The 15862-nt window shown below is 40.8% G+C and overlaps 2 protein-coding genes across 2 annotated transcripts; one reads left to right on the plus strand and one right to left on the minus strand.

The window, feature by feature from the left end:
• Nucleotides 1-880: 880 nt before the first annotated feature.
• On the plus strand, nucleotides 881-6321 carry p4htmb (prolyl 4-hydroxylase, transmembrane b). Its single transcript, XM_079265474.1, has 9 exons — nucleotides 881-1312; nucleotides 1402-1483; nucleotides 2158-2348; nucleotides 2445-2541; nucleotides 3077-3239; nucleotides 3375-3560; nucleotides 3814-3904; nucleotides 4073-4196; nucleotides 5405-6321. Exons 1-9 carry the CDS (start codon nucleotides 977-979, stop codon nucleotides 5620-5622), a joined length of 1488 nt encoding a protein of 495 aa, XP_079121600.1. The 5' UTR covers nucleotides 881-976; the 3' UTR covers nucleotides 5623-6321.
• Nucleotides 6322-6661: 340 nt separating this feature from the next.
• slc26a6l1 (solute carrier family 26 member 6, like 1) lies at nucleotides 6662-15674 on the minus strand (the record flags this gene model as incomplete). Its single annotated transcript, XM_079297292.1, has 19 exons — nucleotides 6662-6890; nucleotides 7024-7169; nucleotides 7252-7306; nucleotides 7797-8198; nucleotides 8471-8581; nucleotides 9548-9640; nucleotides 9721-9790; nucleotides 9973-10079; nucleotides 10220-10315; nucleotides 10479-10556; nucleotides 12802-12915; nucleotides 13020-13167; nucleotides 13271-13353; nucleotides 13661-13813; nucleotides 14343-14507; nucleotides 14598-14773; nucleotides 14868-14978; nucleotides 15229-15368; nucleotides 15535-15674. The coding sequence occupies 19 exons, from the start codon at nucleotides 15672-15674 to the stop codon at nucleotides 6864-6866; spliced, it is 2415 nt and encodes an 804-aa protein (XP_079153418.1). The 3' UTR covers nucleotides 6662-6863.
• Between the last annotated feature and the right edge of the window lie 188 nt (nucleotides 15675-15862).

The raw sequence follows: 15862 nt of genomic DNA on the forward strand, positions 1-15862 counted from the left end.
TTCAAATAATATGTATAAGTAATTGTATTTAATATTTGGTCGTATATCCTTTGCAATCAACTGCCTTCTTATCGACATTGCTGCTATCAGCATATACTTGCTTTTTTCTTTGATACTTCTTTGCCTGGTCTGTATACTTTTAGTTCACCCATCTATACTTAACTCTTCAGTTGGATTGAGATCAGGACTTGGTCAGTCAAATACATTGTCTTTTGGCCATAAAACCCAAATAATTGCAAGTGAGAGAGGAGTATATGTTCATGCATACATATGTGTCTGTCTAGTAAATCTTTATTATTGGACGTAAGTGTTTTACACTTACGTTGGCAATGTAAAGAGACAGACAGGACGAGATAAATGTGTAAAGACAGGAGTGTGGTATTTGTTCAGGTCACCAGACGTCACCATTGAGCGTTCGGCAGACTGTTGCCGTAAATAGAGCTCGGGCGATGGCGTATATATATTAGGATATACTGCAGACCGTGATGTTATGTTCTTCATGGTTTTTGATCGTTTATTGTAGTTAGTGATTATTGTACTCGGTTGATGCTGGATCAGGTGTATGGACCCGCTTTTCTGAGATGAGCCCCGCTGTGGTTTGGGGTGCGCAGTGCGCCGCTTTGCGTCCGCTGCTGACTGGGACTGCTGCAGTGTAAACAAGACGGTCCGACGCTGCAGCGCTGCTGTCAGTGGGCCAAACGACAACGACACAGTGTCAATGGGAGTTGACTTTTCATCTGAAACGAGCACGGTTTCACAATGAAACCTCCGTGTTTTTGTTTTCTTCAGTGCGCAACGACTTTAATATCTGCAGCGGAGAATCTGGCTTTCTTTTTTTAATTCAACTGGACATCTGTCAGACGGCACATCTGCTATTTCTAACTAAAGTAGCCAGCAAAACGGTCATCCTATCGCTGGATTAATCAGATGGACGTTTGCTGTCGAGGAAGCAACAACTCCTTCTTGAATCAGGAAAATGAGTGACAACCAGGAAACATCAGATGCCGAGGAAGACACTACTCCGTCCGGGAGCACGGCCTTGCCGCTCCGGCCGCCGTGCGACCGTCTCCCTTATAACAAGAGCAGCGTGTGCTCCCGCTCCTACTTCGTGGTAGTGATGGTCTTTTTTCACGTCTACATCATTAATGTCATAGCACTGCTATTTTACGTTCACTATAACAGCGGGTCGGAAGATGCCAACCAGAGTCGTGATGCTCCGAGCAGTAACCACCAGCACCCCGAGTCGCGACGTCCGCCATCAAAGCCTGAGTTTCTGCGTGATGTTTCCCTGACAAGAATCGAGGGGATACGGGTGAGTAATGTGATGATGCATCACTCCCTGTGCATTCTCTCTCACACACAATAAGCACCACCACATCACTTCTCTGGTTCTTCTCTTAGGTGGGACACGTCCAGAAGGTGTCACTGGTGCCAAGCAAAGTGCATGAAATGCGGACTCTGAGTCTGAAACCGCTGCTGTTTGGTAAGAGCCGAAACACTCATGTGTCAAAACACATTTGCAGCTCACCCACATGAGCCTCGAGTGGCCAAAGAGTCTTTCCTCTTCTTATGATGATGTAAGCAAACATGCATTCACCACATACACTCGTCCGTGTTTTCATCTTCATATCTATCACCCTCAAGCACGTGGCCAAGTTTAAACATATGTGCACGCTCAGGTCAATCAAGGCTACATGAAAAATGGTCAATAAGTCCTGAGGCTACTACCCCAGTTAAGAGCTCATATAAACAGATCGGGACTTTTCATGTGAGACAAAGTAGCAAATTCTTTAAGTGAAGTAGCTGGAAAAGGTTTATTAATTGAATATCGCAATAATTGCTGATTCATCTTCTGTTGTTTTGCTAATTGATTAATTGACTTATCACTTTAGCTTTACTCTTTTTAAATTGTGAAGCAAGGGTCTGAGGACAGAAGGTGTCGTATGCTGTGCAGATTGTAAAGCCCTTTGAAGCAAATGTGTGATGTTGGGTTACATAAATAAAATTGTCTGGATTTCTAGATACAACTACAATACAATATGATACGGTTGCAAATCAGAAAATAGGAAGCATGCAGCAGAGAAAATGCTGCAATCCTGTTAATTAAGCCAAGAGATTTGACTCTGTGTTTAACTGTCCGTCTGTGTTTTTCCACAGAGATTCCTGGGTTTCTGTCGGAGGATGAGTGCCGTGTGGTAACGCAACTTGCACAGCTAAAGGGTCTAATGGAGAGTCAGCTAATGGTGCAAGACGGCCAGGAAGAGCTGGCCAAGGAGCTCAACCTCAGCCCAGAAGAGATCTTCAACCTTCTTGACATCAACCAGGATGGACAGTTGCAGCTCCATGAGGTGAATGTCAGTTAGTGGATCGTGAGCATGGACTGTATGACATGCACTGCTTTTTTTGGTGAACTCATCCTGTCGTTACTATCGTGCCTCCACTAGATACTGACTCATTCTCGAGTGAGGGACGGAATCTGGCTCACACCGGAGAATCTGAGAGAAATCTATGCTGGGCTCAAAGCTGACAAGGACGGTAATGGTAAGGAATCAACGTTGTCCTTTTTACAGAAATGCATCTATTTGCATTGCTATTATTTTGATTGACTATTTATTTTGTGTAAATATTTGTACTTCTTAAATTTAAGTATAATTTGAGAAATAATCGTAACCATTTTTATACACTTTACTAAAAGTGCTACCTAGTGTTACATCGCCAGGAGGGACAACAGTGGTGAGTTTTGACACAAATGTTAGGCAAGAACAACGAATATTGTTTGTCTCTGTATGGTAATCTATTTTTAGTGTTTAAACACAGTAAGAAGTGCATACATTGACTGCACGGCATACCTCAGTAGTCTTACATAGTCTTCATTGTTTAAATCACTCATAATGTGCTTCCCAACTGTTTTGGCTCAGCAGGTCTCATTTAAACACATCTAAACTAGATTATACACAGTATACCAAAGTGTAATAAAAAACTTTTTTCCCCTAAGTTATGGTACAAGTTGTCAGTAACTCAAGAAATGAAAACTTACGTCAGGCATCAGAAAATGTACATCTCGTATTTTGGACAGGTTTGCTAAGTCTAGAAGAGTTCAGGCTTCTGCGCAATGATGCCTTCCAGCGCTTCCTGCTGCAGCGAGGGGTGAAGAGGAGTCAGCTGGTGAGGAACAGCAGACACACCTGGCTGTATCAGGGCAAAGGAGCACATCAGGTCCTCCAAGACATCAAGGCGAGGCAAGCAAGTCAAACCACCTTCTCCGATTGCCGTAGTGCTCGAATAACTGAAATATAAATCAGGTTTTTCACAAATCGAAAGGACAGTTTTTTTCCCAGACTTCAAATTTTTTTCGTTACCTTTTTCCACCAAAGGGTGACTCGTCTCACTCGGCTCCCACCCGCATTAGTGGACCTCAGTGAGCCCCTCCAGGTGGTTCGCTATGAGGAGGGAGGACACTACCACGCCCACCACGACAGCGGCCCTGTGTATCCTGAAACAGCATGCACACACACGCGCCTCGCAGCGAACACCTCCACTCCTTTTGAGACGTCTTGCAGGTGAGATCCCTGAGGTGCACAGTCTTGAATTTGGCTACAATGATATCTATGAATGTCCAGATCTGAATTCACCTGCGCAGTGTGATTACTAAACTCCATTGTGACAGCCGGCATGTTAGTTTGTGTGACTCGACATTGTCAACCTGTACAAATGTGTGTGTGCCTGCCTCTTGTTTGCAAAGTGTTGTATGTGTGTGTGTTTGTTTTGCACCATACATGTATGTCAATTTAAATCTGTGCTGCACACCTATAGGTACATCACAGTTCTCTTCTACCTGAACTCTGTCGAGGGGGGTGGGGAGACCGCATTCCCTGTGGCAGACAACAGGACCTATGATGAAGTGGTGCGTAATTGTGTGTGGGTCTGGAAATGTGTAGGGAGAGCCCTGCAAAAGTAATGTGTACATACTGCGCATGTCTTTCATATGCGTGTTAACTCACACGTTTGTCAGTGAGTGCATGGCCCTGGCGTTGAACAGACTGTGTCACTGAGTTTGAATGTGTCGTTGTAGTCTCTCATACAGAATGACGTTGATCTTTTGGACACCAGAAGGAATTGTGACAAGAGCAACCTAAAGGTGAAGCCGACCAAAGGGACAGCTGTTTTCTGGTACAACTACCTTTCTGATGGAAAAGGTAGGATTGCGAACTTTGTTTCCATACTGTTGCAATGAAGATGCAAATCAGCAACTATTTCATTGTCATTTGATGTAGGAGCATATTTAGAATTTTTATTTCAAAAGTAACATTTTTCTGATATACACATTGTGTGCCACATTGTCTGTCAATATTAAAACACAAAGTTAAAGCCCATTTACTAACATATAGTCTTGTAAATCCTACCACAAAATAATGCAAATTAAACAAGACTAAGAGATTACAGCCCTGTTAGCGGCTCTGTGTGAAGCTACACTTCGCCACAGTGGTGCTTTGAACAAGATGCTAACGTCAGCATGCTAACATGCTCGTGAAGACAACACTAACACACTGATGTTTGTCAGATGCAGTGTTCAGTAATGTATCTTCCATCTTAGTTTAGCATGTTAGCATGCAGGCATTTGGTATTTATCACCAAACAGAAAGTACAGCTGATCGAGTGTTGCAGCTATTTGGCCATAAACCACTGAAGTGGACAAATTACCTTCATGGTAGCGCCAGATTAAACATCAGAGGACAATCAACGTCATCAAGATACATTGTCAAGGACCCATGAATATCTATATAAAATCAATCTAGTAGATGTTGAGACATTTCAAGTGAGAACTTTGACTTTATGATGCCACTAGGTGAAATGGTCGGGGTTCACCGACATTTTTATCACAATTCATACATAGTTACAGAGTTCAGTCTGGATCATAGTGGGAGGCCGACATTGCATCCCTTAAACTACCGCGCTAGCGGGACTAAAAACACAAAATCTGAAGTTGCAGTTTCTTATATTATTTTATTTAAATTCAATTAATCTTGGCAATTAACATGTCATTTTCATGTTTTTTGGCACAGAGTAAAAGTCGACGTATGAAATGCAGTCAAAAGGTTGAGATTCAAGCCCATACTGTTGTCATTGTAAAAATGAAAGGTAATCTAGAAAGACAGCTACACACAGTAAGAATACAGCTCTATGAAACAGGTCATTTAAAATAGATTTCTGGCTCATTTAAACAAATAAATAAAATGAAATGTTCGTCGAGAGAATACAATTAATTAATATCGACCAACAAGTTGAGTGTGGTTGATAGTCATAACATCAGTGTGAGCTCTTTAAAGAACATGGTGCCATGATGTGTAGGATGTTGCTAACAAACATTAAATTATTATTATCATTATTATTTTTTCCCTAATAGGTTGGGTGGGAGAGCAGGATGAATATGCACTGCATGGAGGCTGCGTGGTCACCCATGGCACTAAGTGGGTCGCAAATAAATGGATCAACATTGATCCGGATTACCAGCGGCAGGTTCGCTATCAGCAGCTGGTTTCACAGCAGCCAGAGGATGAGGATGATGAAGGTCCGACTCTGAACCCGAACCTACAGAGTTCTGATATCCATCAAGACTTGTAGCTCATAAACCAAATTTATACAAAAAAAACAACAAAAATCGACCTAGCCTTCCTCAGTCATGTGCACAACTTCTTTGGCAAGATCCTCTGTGTCCAGTTTGTAGAGACAAGATTTATTCAGGGAATGAGGTCACGGTGGGTTTATGCAACTGTAAAGAGATGATTTTGTTAAATATTGATTGTATATTGTTATCTAGAGATGCACCAATACTGATATCTGTCTGATAATGACTCAAATAGCCGGATCAGGTATCAACAATAGGCTGATCAGATACCATTATTTTAATAAATAAGAGTTCAGTACATTTATATCTATATATTTATTTGTTACATTTTGTTTAACAAAGTTAGGAAAGCAATGTTTAAGTCAGGTCTGATGTTGCCTCACAGATAAAAGACTGGTCCCAGTCACTTCCACACAGTGAGGCATACAGCTTATGAACTAAAATACTGGTATCAGTATCTGTATTGGGACCGAAAAAGTCAGATCGGTGCATCCCTATTGTTATACTTCTATTTTTGAATCTCTTATAATTTCCCTTTTTAGGAATGTTGCACTAGAAACACATTAAAACAGTTGAGACAAAAAGAATCCCTTTGCATGCATTAGCTTCACAGATTGTCTGTTTGCTGTTGCTATGAGCAGAAATTGCACTTAAAAATTGAAATGGCTCCTGCAAACATTTCAATGTCCTTCCTTGTCAATGCTGCCATTAACAAAAAAGGCTCACACTGTCCGTGTGATGCATGTTGTCTTGTAATTGTTCCTTGAATTATTTTCTGACAGATTCTTCTTGAAAGGTATTGTTGAGGTTTAATTTTATTACCTGTATTTTTCTCTAAAAATGCACTCTCTGTCCTCCCACTTTGAATAAAGTTAAATTAAACTCATGTGTCTTCCTACTTTAAAGACAAGATTTATAAATATATATAATTTATCTTGTCTTGATAACATGACATTATGTTGTATGACCTGAGCCAGGTCGTACAACAACGATAGCAATAACATCATCCATACAGGGTTGGTAGTATACAGCTGTTCAAAAATGATAAAATATATATTTTTGTTTTGTAACGCACTGGTATTGTAATCAGTGTCGGGAAGGAAAAGTGGTATCGGAACATCTCTGGTATCTATTAATTTACAAATAAAATGTCCTAAAAGTGTCTGATATTGCTCCCAGTCTATGTTGAGACAGTTGTTCCATCTGCAGTGCTGGATATCCAGTTTGGTTGAAGTCCTTAAAGCTTTGTGGCGCTGTATGTGTCCTGAAATCAAACAGTTTTTAGATTTAGTTAAAATGACATGATTAAACGGAACGTTTTTAGTTCAAAATGATCGAGTTTTAACATTGGACCATCCAACTGAAGTGTCACCTAAACATGAGCTGAATATACTCACCACTGATGGCTCGTATCTGGGGAAGGATGCTGCTCCGCGGTGGTTCAGACAGTAGAGCACAGCGTCATGAACGGAGGCAAAAAGATGCCTCTTAGTAACTGACTCGCAGAAGAAGTCACCAAGCTCCAACTGTTCCACCAGAGTGGCTGAAGAGAAAACAGTTTAAAATAAAAAAAATGACCACCGCAATGAGCCTTTTCATGTAGTAGAGGAAGTGATTTCACTCACGTTGACAACCAGCCATGTAGACATCGACATCAATCTCACTGAAGTCCTGGAAAATCTGTCAATAATGTAAAAACAGAATATCTATCCTCGTTACCACTTAACAATCTTTAAAGCGCTTCTAATCCAGTCTAATCTATCTCACAGTCAATCACACATGTTAAGTTAACGACAACAGTAAAATATAATTTGTAACTAGAAGTTAATAAATTCCCATTTCAGTGACATCAGAACTTGCCCAGACCAAAATATTGAATCTTTCCCTTTCTCGTGAGAACAGGAATCTTTTTCTTCATCGTGTTTAAATCTATATATCAACATTGTAAAATTAGCTGTTAATAAGAAAACATACGGTAACTCCCAAGCTCTACTTGTAAGCTTCTCAAATTACACTTACAGTATTTATTAAAAGGATTCAACACCTGGATGACCTGAAAGCAAAAGGCTGTTCCTCTGAGGTTTCAAAACAAGGGAAAATGTGTCAATGAAGACTTTTTTTGTTATGTTTTACGTTTCATTCAGGGGATATTTGTCCCTGTTGTACTTACATTTTTCATCGTCTTGATAGCCACTGTGTCAATGAAGTTAGCCGTGGAGAGGTCGATAATGATGGAGTGAATGTCCCAGGTCCACTTGCCCAGCGACCCAAGAGAGACCCGCTCCAGATCGTGACTCAGCGTGTCCTCACTGCTGGAGCCCAGAGTGGTGGTGTCCCCGTCCTGCAGCTCAGACATCCACCCTAAGCTGGTGGAGTCTGGTTCTCCTCCCTTCAGGTACTCCCATCTGCAGGGGCCGTCTGGTGTTTGAGGGGTGATCGGGATGACAAACACTGTCCCGTTCTCCCTCTCAGGCCAGCCCTGCTCCTGTGTGGCCCCCCAGCGGCCGGCCTCTTCCTCCACAGAGACCACCGGCGCTCCAGACAGCTGTTTAGCAGCTCTCTGTGCCCGTCTCTGCAGAGTCGTATGTGAAAGAAATTATTCAAACTTCTGTTAAGTACTTGAGTCCGTTGACTTTTTGGTAGCTTGGCCATTGGTCACCGACTGTCGTTCTGTCCAGTGTGACAGCAGGCACTCTTCAGACAACTACTTGCTTTCACACACAGGACTGCGGTGCCACATGGAGGATAAGGTGACCAATAGGCCAAACACCAGGAAAAATAGTGTGGTCCATAAAATGTTTTGTACATTTTCTATAAACAATTGATAGTTTAAAGCACACATACCTCTTTCTTGGCTTGCCTTTTTGCCCGTCTCTCAGCCCTCCTTTCTCTACGCCTCTGTTTGGCCTCCTGCCTCTTCTTGTAGATAATCATCTTACTGATGTCAAGCCCACTCTGAAAGCAGATAAAGAAAAATAAAACATCACCTGCGTCTTATTAAAATATAACAGGGAACAAAAACAAGAAATTATTGCTTTGATAAAGAAGAAATTAGAAGAGATTAGAGCTGGAACAATTAGTCAATTAGCTGATTAATTGATTGTCAGAAATTGAATCGGCAAGTATTTTGACAAAAGGTGAAAGGGAAAATTTGCCACCTTTTTTGTGTATGTCCTATCAATGTTGACGGTCGATTGAATCAATAAATTCCTCTGTGCGTGCTGTACTGACGCAGAAAGCAGTGCAGTTTGCAGCTGCAAAATCTGTTCTTCCTGCATCCAGCGCCCTCATTTGACATGACAGTGACGCCGGATGGAAGGAAGAACTACAGACTATTTCATCTTGGATTTCTGGTCTCCGTCTCTTGAGAGTTACAGTGTTTTGTCTGATTCGGATATTCAGCTGTATTTATTCAAGCCAGAGTATTCAGCTGAATAAATGCAGCGGAGAGAGGCCGAGGCTGCGGCTGCATTAGCCGCGCAAGAGAATATGGCCGGCGGGAACTCTCCGGGAGTCAGAATTGGTGCACAAGGCATCCTGGTATATGTTGGCACTGCTGCCACTGCTGGCACAGCTGTGAGAGAAGGAGAACTCAGATGTTGTTCCCTTTCGCTGAGGAAGTTATTGCTTCAATTGACAACATTTACACTGATCCACATCAAAAGTTGGCCTTTTTTTCCCCTTTATTGGTTTTAGTCAGGTTTCACGTAAAAATGCTAAACATTTTTGTGGGTCATGGTTTTCTTTGTCACATATGATATTAAACTGAATATCTTTAGGTTTTGTACACCTTGGACATTTTTGACTTTGCTCTGGCATTTTCTAGAGATAGAATCACAAGATGACTCATTATTAATGAAAAACATACATCAGTTGCAGCCCTAGAGTATATATATTATAGTACGAGGAGGGAGAACAAACCTTTTCTTTCAGAGCCTCAAGGTAGAGATCAGCATTGGCGAAATATACCGTAGCAGAGGAGCGAAATATAGTAACACCTGGAATCTCTCTCGCCTGCCAAAAAGTAAAAAGTCATTCGCTTTTTTTGCGAAGCGAGAAGCTATAATGTATGATTTTCTATATTTCTGTTTCACCTCTCTGTGGGTCTCCATATCCACGTACAGTTCTGTACCTGGAACATTTCCCAGAACAGAGTATGTTGGTCTGAATGGAGTAAAAACAACATTATTATGTGTGCAATATGTTTTATATAGGATTTTGTCGAATCTGGCAGTTCTTGCAGCCTAACATCAGTTACTATTATATTATCTCTACCACACACACACACACACACACACACACAGTATGACTCAGATATACTATGATGAGGTGCAGAGGAGTCTTACAGCTGGGTTCTGAAGATAACAGTCATCAGAGCAAAGATGATCGATGCTGCCAGACCCAGGTCCAGATTGAGCAGCAAGGTTGACACCCAAGTGACCAACCACACCACCTGGGGGATGCAGTATGACGTTACGCATTCTTTAGTATGATTATGAAAAGGAAACAAGAATGACACATTTCCAGATTCAACACCACAGCGAATTCTGTCGCAGTTGCTTTCATTTTTTAAATGAGTAATAAACTTCTCACCAGATCAATCTTGCTGTGTTTCCACAGTGTGCCAATGTCAGCGTACTGCTTGAACATCCCCTTTAGATTTACAAAGACAATTGCTGCAAGGACAGCCTGAAACAAGCACACCCACATTGTTACGTGACTAATCAGATGTGTACACAGAGGTGGGAACGAGGCAAATAAAAAAAAATCCTTTACATTACACAAAAATATGTCATGCATCATAAATATTTACTGCAAATCTACAGAAAATATGAGTTGTAGAGCGACGAACCGTTGGCAGCTCCTGGAACAGAGGTCCAAGTTTCAGTATCGTCACCAACAGAATGAGAGCTGAGGCCACTGCAGCCATCTGCAAGAACATCACAAAGGTCGTTTCTGGTTTTATTGAAATATTTGTGTTTAACAGGCATGTTAACATATTTGTTTGTTCATCAGAAATTAAGTCCATCGTTGGAGAATATCTTGACAGCACATATTACCAATATTTAGTGGTACTCTAACAACTTCGAAGTCAGATTTTTAATACTTGATTGATTTGATATAATGTTTAGATAAATAACAAAAAACATCTCTGTGTACACAACGTTCTGGTACATTATCATTAGTTAAAATTAGACAGGTTTACTGGTCTCCCTTCACACCTATTCACACACCGATGGCAAAGCCTTCGGGAGCAATTTGGGGTATTGCCCAAGGACACATCGACATGGACTAGTGGTTCTCAACTGGTCTGGCTGCGACCCACCATCACCCCTTAATGACAAGCCGGGACCCACGACCCAAATTTTATTTATTTATATATATATATATATATAGTTGTAATTGTTGTGCAGTTGTAATTGTTGTAAGTCAAAAAATTGCGTTTCTGCAGTGTAATCAAAAACAAAATTGGTGTTACAGTATATCGAATATCAGTTGTCACATCATTTCAATACTCTTTTGTAGTACTCATCGGGTAAAGTATAAGTCAACGTGTAAAAATGAAGCATAAAAACCAGAGAGCTGCATGGATTATTCATTCATATGTAATGTAGTTATGTTTCCTTTTTTCATTGTTTATGCACATCTTCATCATCATTTCCTTTTAATATTTTGTAAGAGTTTTGAAATTGTCCTTTTTGCATGTTAAAAAAATCTAATTTTATGACAGTCCCATTTATATTTTTGTCTACTGCCACTACAATTACTTAAAGTATACATTTCATTCATGTTGCCTTTCCTAATCATGATGACATGAGTGTAAGGAGTCAGCATGACTTGTTCAACAGAGACAAGCGTGGTACTGGGCGCAAACATCCGCCTGCAGCACGATCTCAAATCTCTTGATATCGCAGGAGATTTTAAAGGCCGAGCTCACACCCCCGTCAGCCGACGTCAGAAGATTACAGAACAACTGTGGACGATCAACAGCGATAGCAACAGCATCATGCCCGTGAAACTAACATCAGGATAAACTGTATTTGGTATGGCTTCAAGGTAAAATGCAGTGTCATGTTGAATTGTGTTACAATAACAAACAAAAAAGGACAATGTGTCCAACCACGGGTTCCTTCTATCTCCACACTGACATACACAGATTTTCCATTTCTGGTTGTTTGCTTAAAAGGAGATGTATGAACTATTGCAGATTTCTGGGCAATGAATATGTGTTTGACTCCATAAGTGTGTGTCGATGTGTGCATGAATGGCTTCATGCATAGATGCATGTACAGCACTGCAAACTTCAACGTCAATAATAAACACGTAGTTGAATCAACACCTCTCTGAAAGTTTTTAACAAAAACTAAACATTCACATCTGAGCTGTTGTAGTGGATTGTATTAGATTATATCGTACCTAACAAAGTGACCAAGGAGTTTAAACTAACATTAAAATGACTGAGTTGCTTATTTTACTGGTGGACATCTGCAATAAAACGAGCAGAAAACATAATGTGCACCATTCAGTGAAATGGCTTCTGTGAAAAGCAAAATGACACTATTTACAGTGTGGATTATATGCAAAACAGCAACATTTATAATGTTTTTGCCACTTTGGTGAACCACCACTGTCAGATTGATGTAGGCTACATGTGAAACACAAAAAGAAAACTAAGTTACAGCAATAAATACTGTATAACTTTATGCTTGTATGACAATGCTATGGTCTAGTCACTAGAGGAGCCTAGAGGAGTCCTTCAACCAGAGCCTTTGATTTTTTTGTAGAGCATGGGCAGTTGTTTGTTTGCAATGTAACTAAAGTTATGTTCATGTCTGACAAATGTGTCACCACTGCAACCACATTGTTTTTCAATAAAGTCCATGTGGACACACACACCAACTAACTAATAAAACTAACTATTAATGCATAATACATGTTGAAAGGTAAAAACTACAGTACATCTTCTAGTCTCCGTTTTGAATTTCCACATGATTGTTATAAACATAATGTGGTTATGTTTTCTTCAGGATCATTTATTTTTTACCCGATCTCAATCATCCTCAAATGGGTCATATTATGTATTATACATTTGGAGTGTAACTACTGCATGTTGCATGTTCACAGTACATGTGAGGCCATGCTGATGTAATGTTTTTACTGCTGTTGCGACTCACTTGTGTTTTTCCTCCGGTGGTCTCTTGGATGAGACTTCGAGACATGGAGGCGCAGACAGAGAAGCACTGGAAGAAGCCTCCCACTGCATTACTGAGACCCAGTGCCACCAGCTCCTGCAGCAGGGTGAGAACAAGAAACCCAAGAATGAGCAGGAAAACACAGAGAGAAAGGAATGCAGAAGTGTGATAAAGGTACTTTAATAAGAGTTGTGGTTTACCTGGTTACTGTCCACATTGTATCCATGTTTCAGTGCAAATGTTTTGCCGAGTGAAATAGATATGGCATATCCAACCATGGCCAATGCAAAAGCATCACCAATAACTTCTCCAAAAAGACTTGCATCTGGTACACTGGGATAACTTAGACTGGTGCAAAGGTAGAGGAGAAGGAAATGAGTTCGTACCAAACAAGCTGTAAATATGACTCAACAGATAATTACAGCGGTATAACTTGGACCCCAATGCTTACCCATTAGGAATTTCCCCAACAACTGAAATAGTGTAGTTGCTGTTCAAGTGGGTATAGCTTGATATGAATGTCCCGGCCACAATCTAAAGCCATAACAGAAAGCATACAGATCATAAACACAGACTCACACCAAAAGTCAAATTTCACAACACGTCAGACCTTCAATAATTACAAATCTGGTGAATCATATGCTAGATGTGAACCTAATTATTAGCCATAAATAGTTCATTTTTGCTGTGAACTGCACAAATGCAGAGGCCCGGGCACTACTGCTGATTCAGCTGCTTAGCTCCACAGTGTCTGTGCTTTTTCAGTGCTGCAACATCAGCAGCTACACAGAGCACAGCGGTGATCACATAAAGAGAGTGTGTCCTCATCTTATCAACTGACCGTGATGAGCTCCACTGGGATCGGCACTGGCAGCTTCGGACTGAGAAAAGAGTTGAGCTCCTTGGCTGAAATTAGAAACACCATGGACACAGCGCTGACCAACAGTGTGGGAAGATGAGTGTGTGGCAGCAACATGCAAACATCCTTCAGAATCTAAAAATGGAATCAGGAAAAGCAGGAGATGGTTGAAGCTTACTACCGTACGCATTGAAACACACATGCTTAGCTGCACACAACTTATAGTTTTTAAGTCAGAATTCAGTATAAGATTACATACCCACAATGTTAACTTATTCACCAATCTATAACGTACACTTATGTTAAAATAAACACAAAATTTAGAGATACTTAGAAATTTAGAGATACCAGAAAACTGCAGGTCTGCTGCAACTTGCAGTTCTTTTAAATTAAGGCTGAAGACTTTTCTGTTGGCCGCTGCTATTTATTAAATCAAATAATTATAAATTTCTTGCAGTGTAACTTTTATTACAACTCCTGCCTTATTATATTTGAGCTTGTTTTAAATCTCTATTCTATTCTTCTACGATTTAGTGCCGTTTTTTATTTGTGTCTTGAATGTTTTACATTATGTTTTTACATGTTTTTACATTATGACATCATATCAGTGCTGGTGTATCAACAAAAAATGCAGCAATCAAACCAAATACTTAACAGTACTCACATACACCAGTGAAAAGGGCCCGCTGAACCGAGTGGGTGAAACTCCAAAGATGTGCTTGAGTTGTGCCACCACAGCATGGGCTGCGGCTGCTGTTGTGTAAGCCCGCACCAGAGGTTCAGACAAGTATGTCTCCACAAATCCAAACTTTACCAACCCCAGTACCACCTATGCAAACAATCATTTATGTGAATGAGTATTGGCAGCTGTAACAACGGTACACAACATCATGATTTCTGTGGGATGCTGTGTCCAGACCTGAATAAGTCCTCCCAGGACGGTGGTAGCAGCCGCCACCTGCACCCTGTACGAGTCCCGGGCAGTTATGTCCACCTCTGCAGTGACGTTGGTCCCATTCGTTATGAGGAAAGCCGAGTCTGGAGCAAGTCTCTCTGTCACACTACCCACCATGATGCTGAGCACAGTAAATGTACCTGAACACAATGAAAGACAGCAGCACATATCATTACAGGGGTTATAATGGCTACAGTTACGTGTCTCTCTCTCTCTCTCTCTCTTTCTACTTACCAATGGAGATATGGCGTGACGTTCCAAAAAATAAGTAGATCAACGCTGGATAGAGGGACGAGTAGAGCCCAAATACAGGAGGTACAGAAGCCAACAATGCGTATGCCAAACCTGTGAAAAACAGAAGTTCTGTTTCACCTGTCTCACTTTACGAATGAATATTTTTAAGAACCATTTTTTCTGTAGTATTACTGTCAAACGTAATAAGACATCTTTGTGCAACATATTGCGTTTGAGTCAAAATGATACATTAGGTTTTTGTCATGTCATGAAATTCACACAGTGATGACATGTGAAAAAATCGGACCTTTTTCTGTAGTATTGTGGATATAAACTCGACCATGATGGACTATTGTCATACCTTGTGGCAGGTGCATTATGCCCACACTGATGCCAGAGATGAGGTCTGGCATGCCATAGTCCCAGATTGAGTACTTGGGCAGCCAGTACAACACAGGCAAGCTGCTCATCACACTTTGTTTCAGTTTGGGTGCTGTACATCTGGAAGAGATTTGAAGGATACACATTGACAAAAGTTTCAGTCTTTTATTGGCTGATATGTTAAAGCATAAATTTACTGAAATTCTTTTTCTGGGGACTTTGACAAAAAGATCAGACCCGACATCTCCATCAAAGTTACAAGATCAAGCCATAAAATGTGCCTTACCTTAAGGAGTCTTTAAGGCGTTCACTTAGAGAAGGGTGAGTGTCAGAGTATGTTTTTCTCTGCGTTACCTCTTCCAGTCTCTGCTCATCAAGCACTTCCCGCTCCACTCTGTATTTCCCAACTCTGCGTGTAGAGTCCATTGGGCTGAATCTGTCAATATCTGTGCAACTTCAATGATTTTACTCTTTTAATATGCAGTAAAGGTGCTTTATTCCAAGTCTTTACTACAAATGGTTCACCAAACTGTCAAGAGGACAACTGTATCTGCATATGTACATCATATCGCCTAATGATTAACTATAGTCAGGCCCTTATGGGCAGAGCCTCT

Source organism: Melanostigma gelatinosum (genome assembly GCF_949748355.1).
Source record: "Melanostigma gelatinosum genome assembly, chromosome: 3".
NCBI classification, from domain to species: Eukaryota; Metazoa; Chordata; class Actinopteri; order Perciformes; family Zoarcidae; genus Melanostigma; species Melanostigma gelatinosum.

Coding starts and splice junctions, on each gene's coding strand:
- p4htmb (XM_079265474.1), top strand. CDS start 977: ATGAGTGACAACCAGGAAACATCAGATGCCGAGGAAGACACTACTCCG. Junction 3,561..3,813: donor CCTTTTGAGACGTCTTGCAG/GTGAGATCCCTG, acceptor GCACACCTATAG/GTACATCACAGTTCTCTTCT. Junction 4,197..5,404: donor CTACCTTTCTGATGGAAAAG/GTAGGATTGCGA, acceptor TTTCCCTAATAG/GTTGGGTGGGAGAGCAGGAT.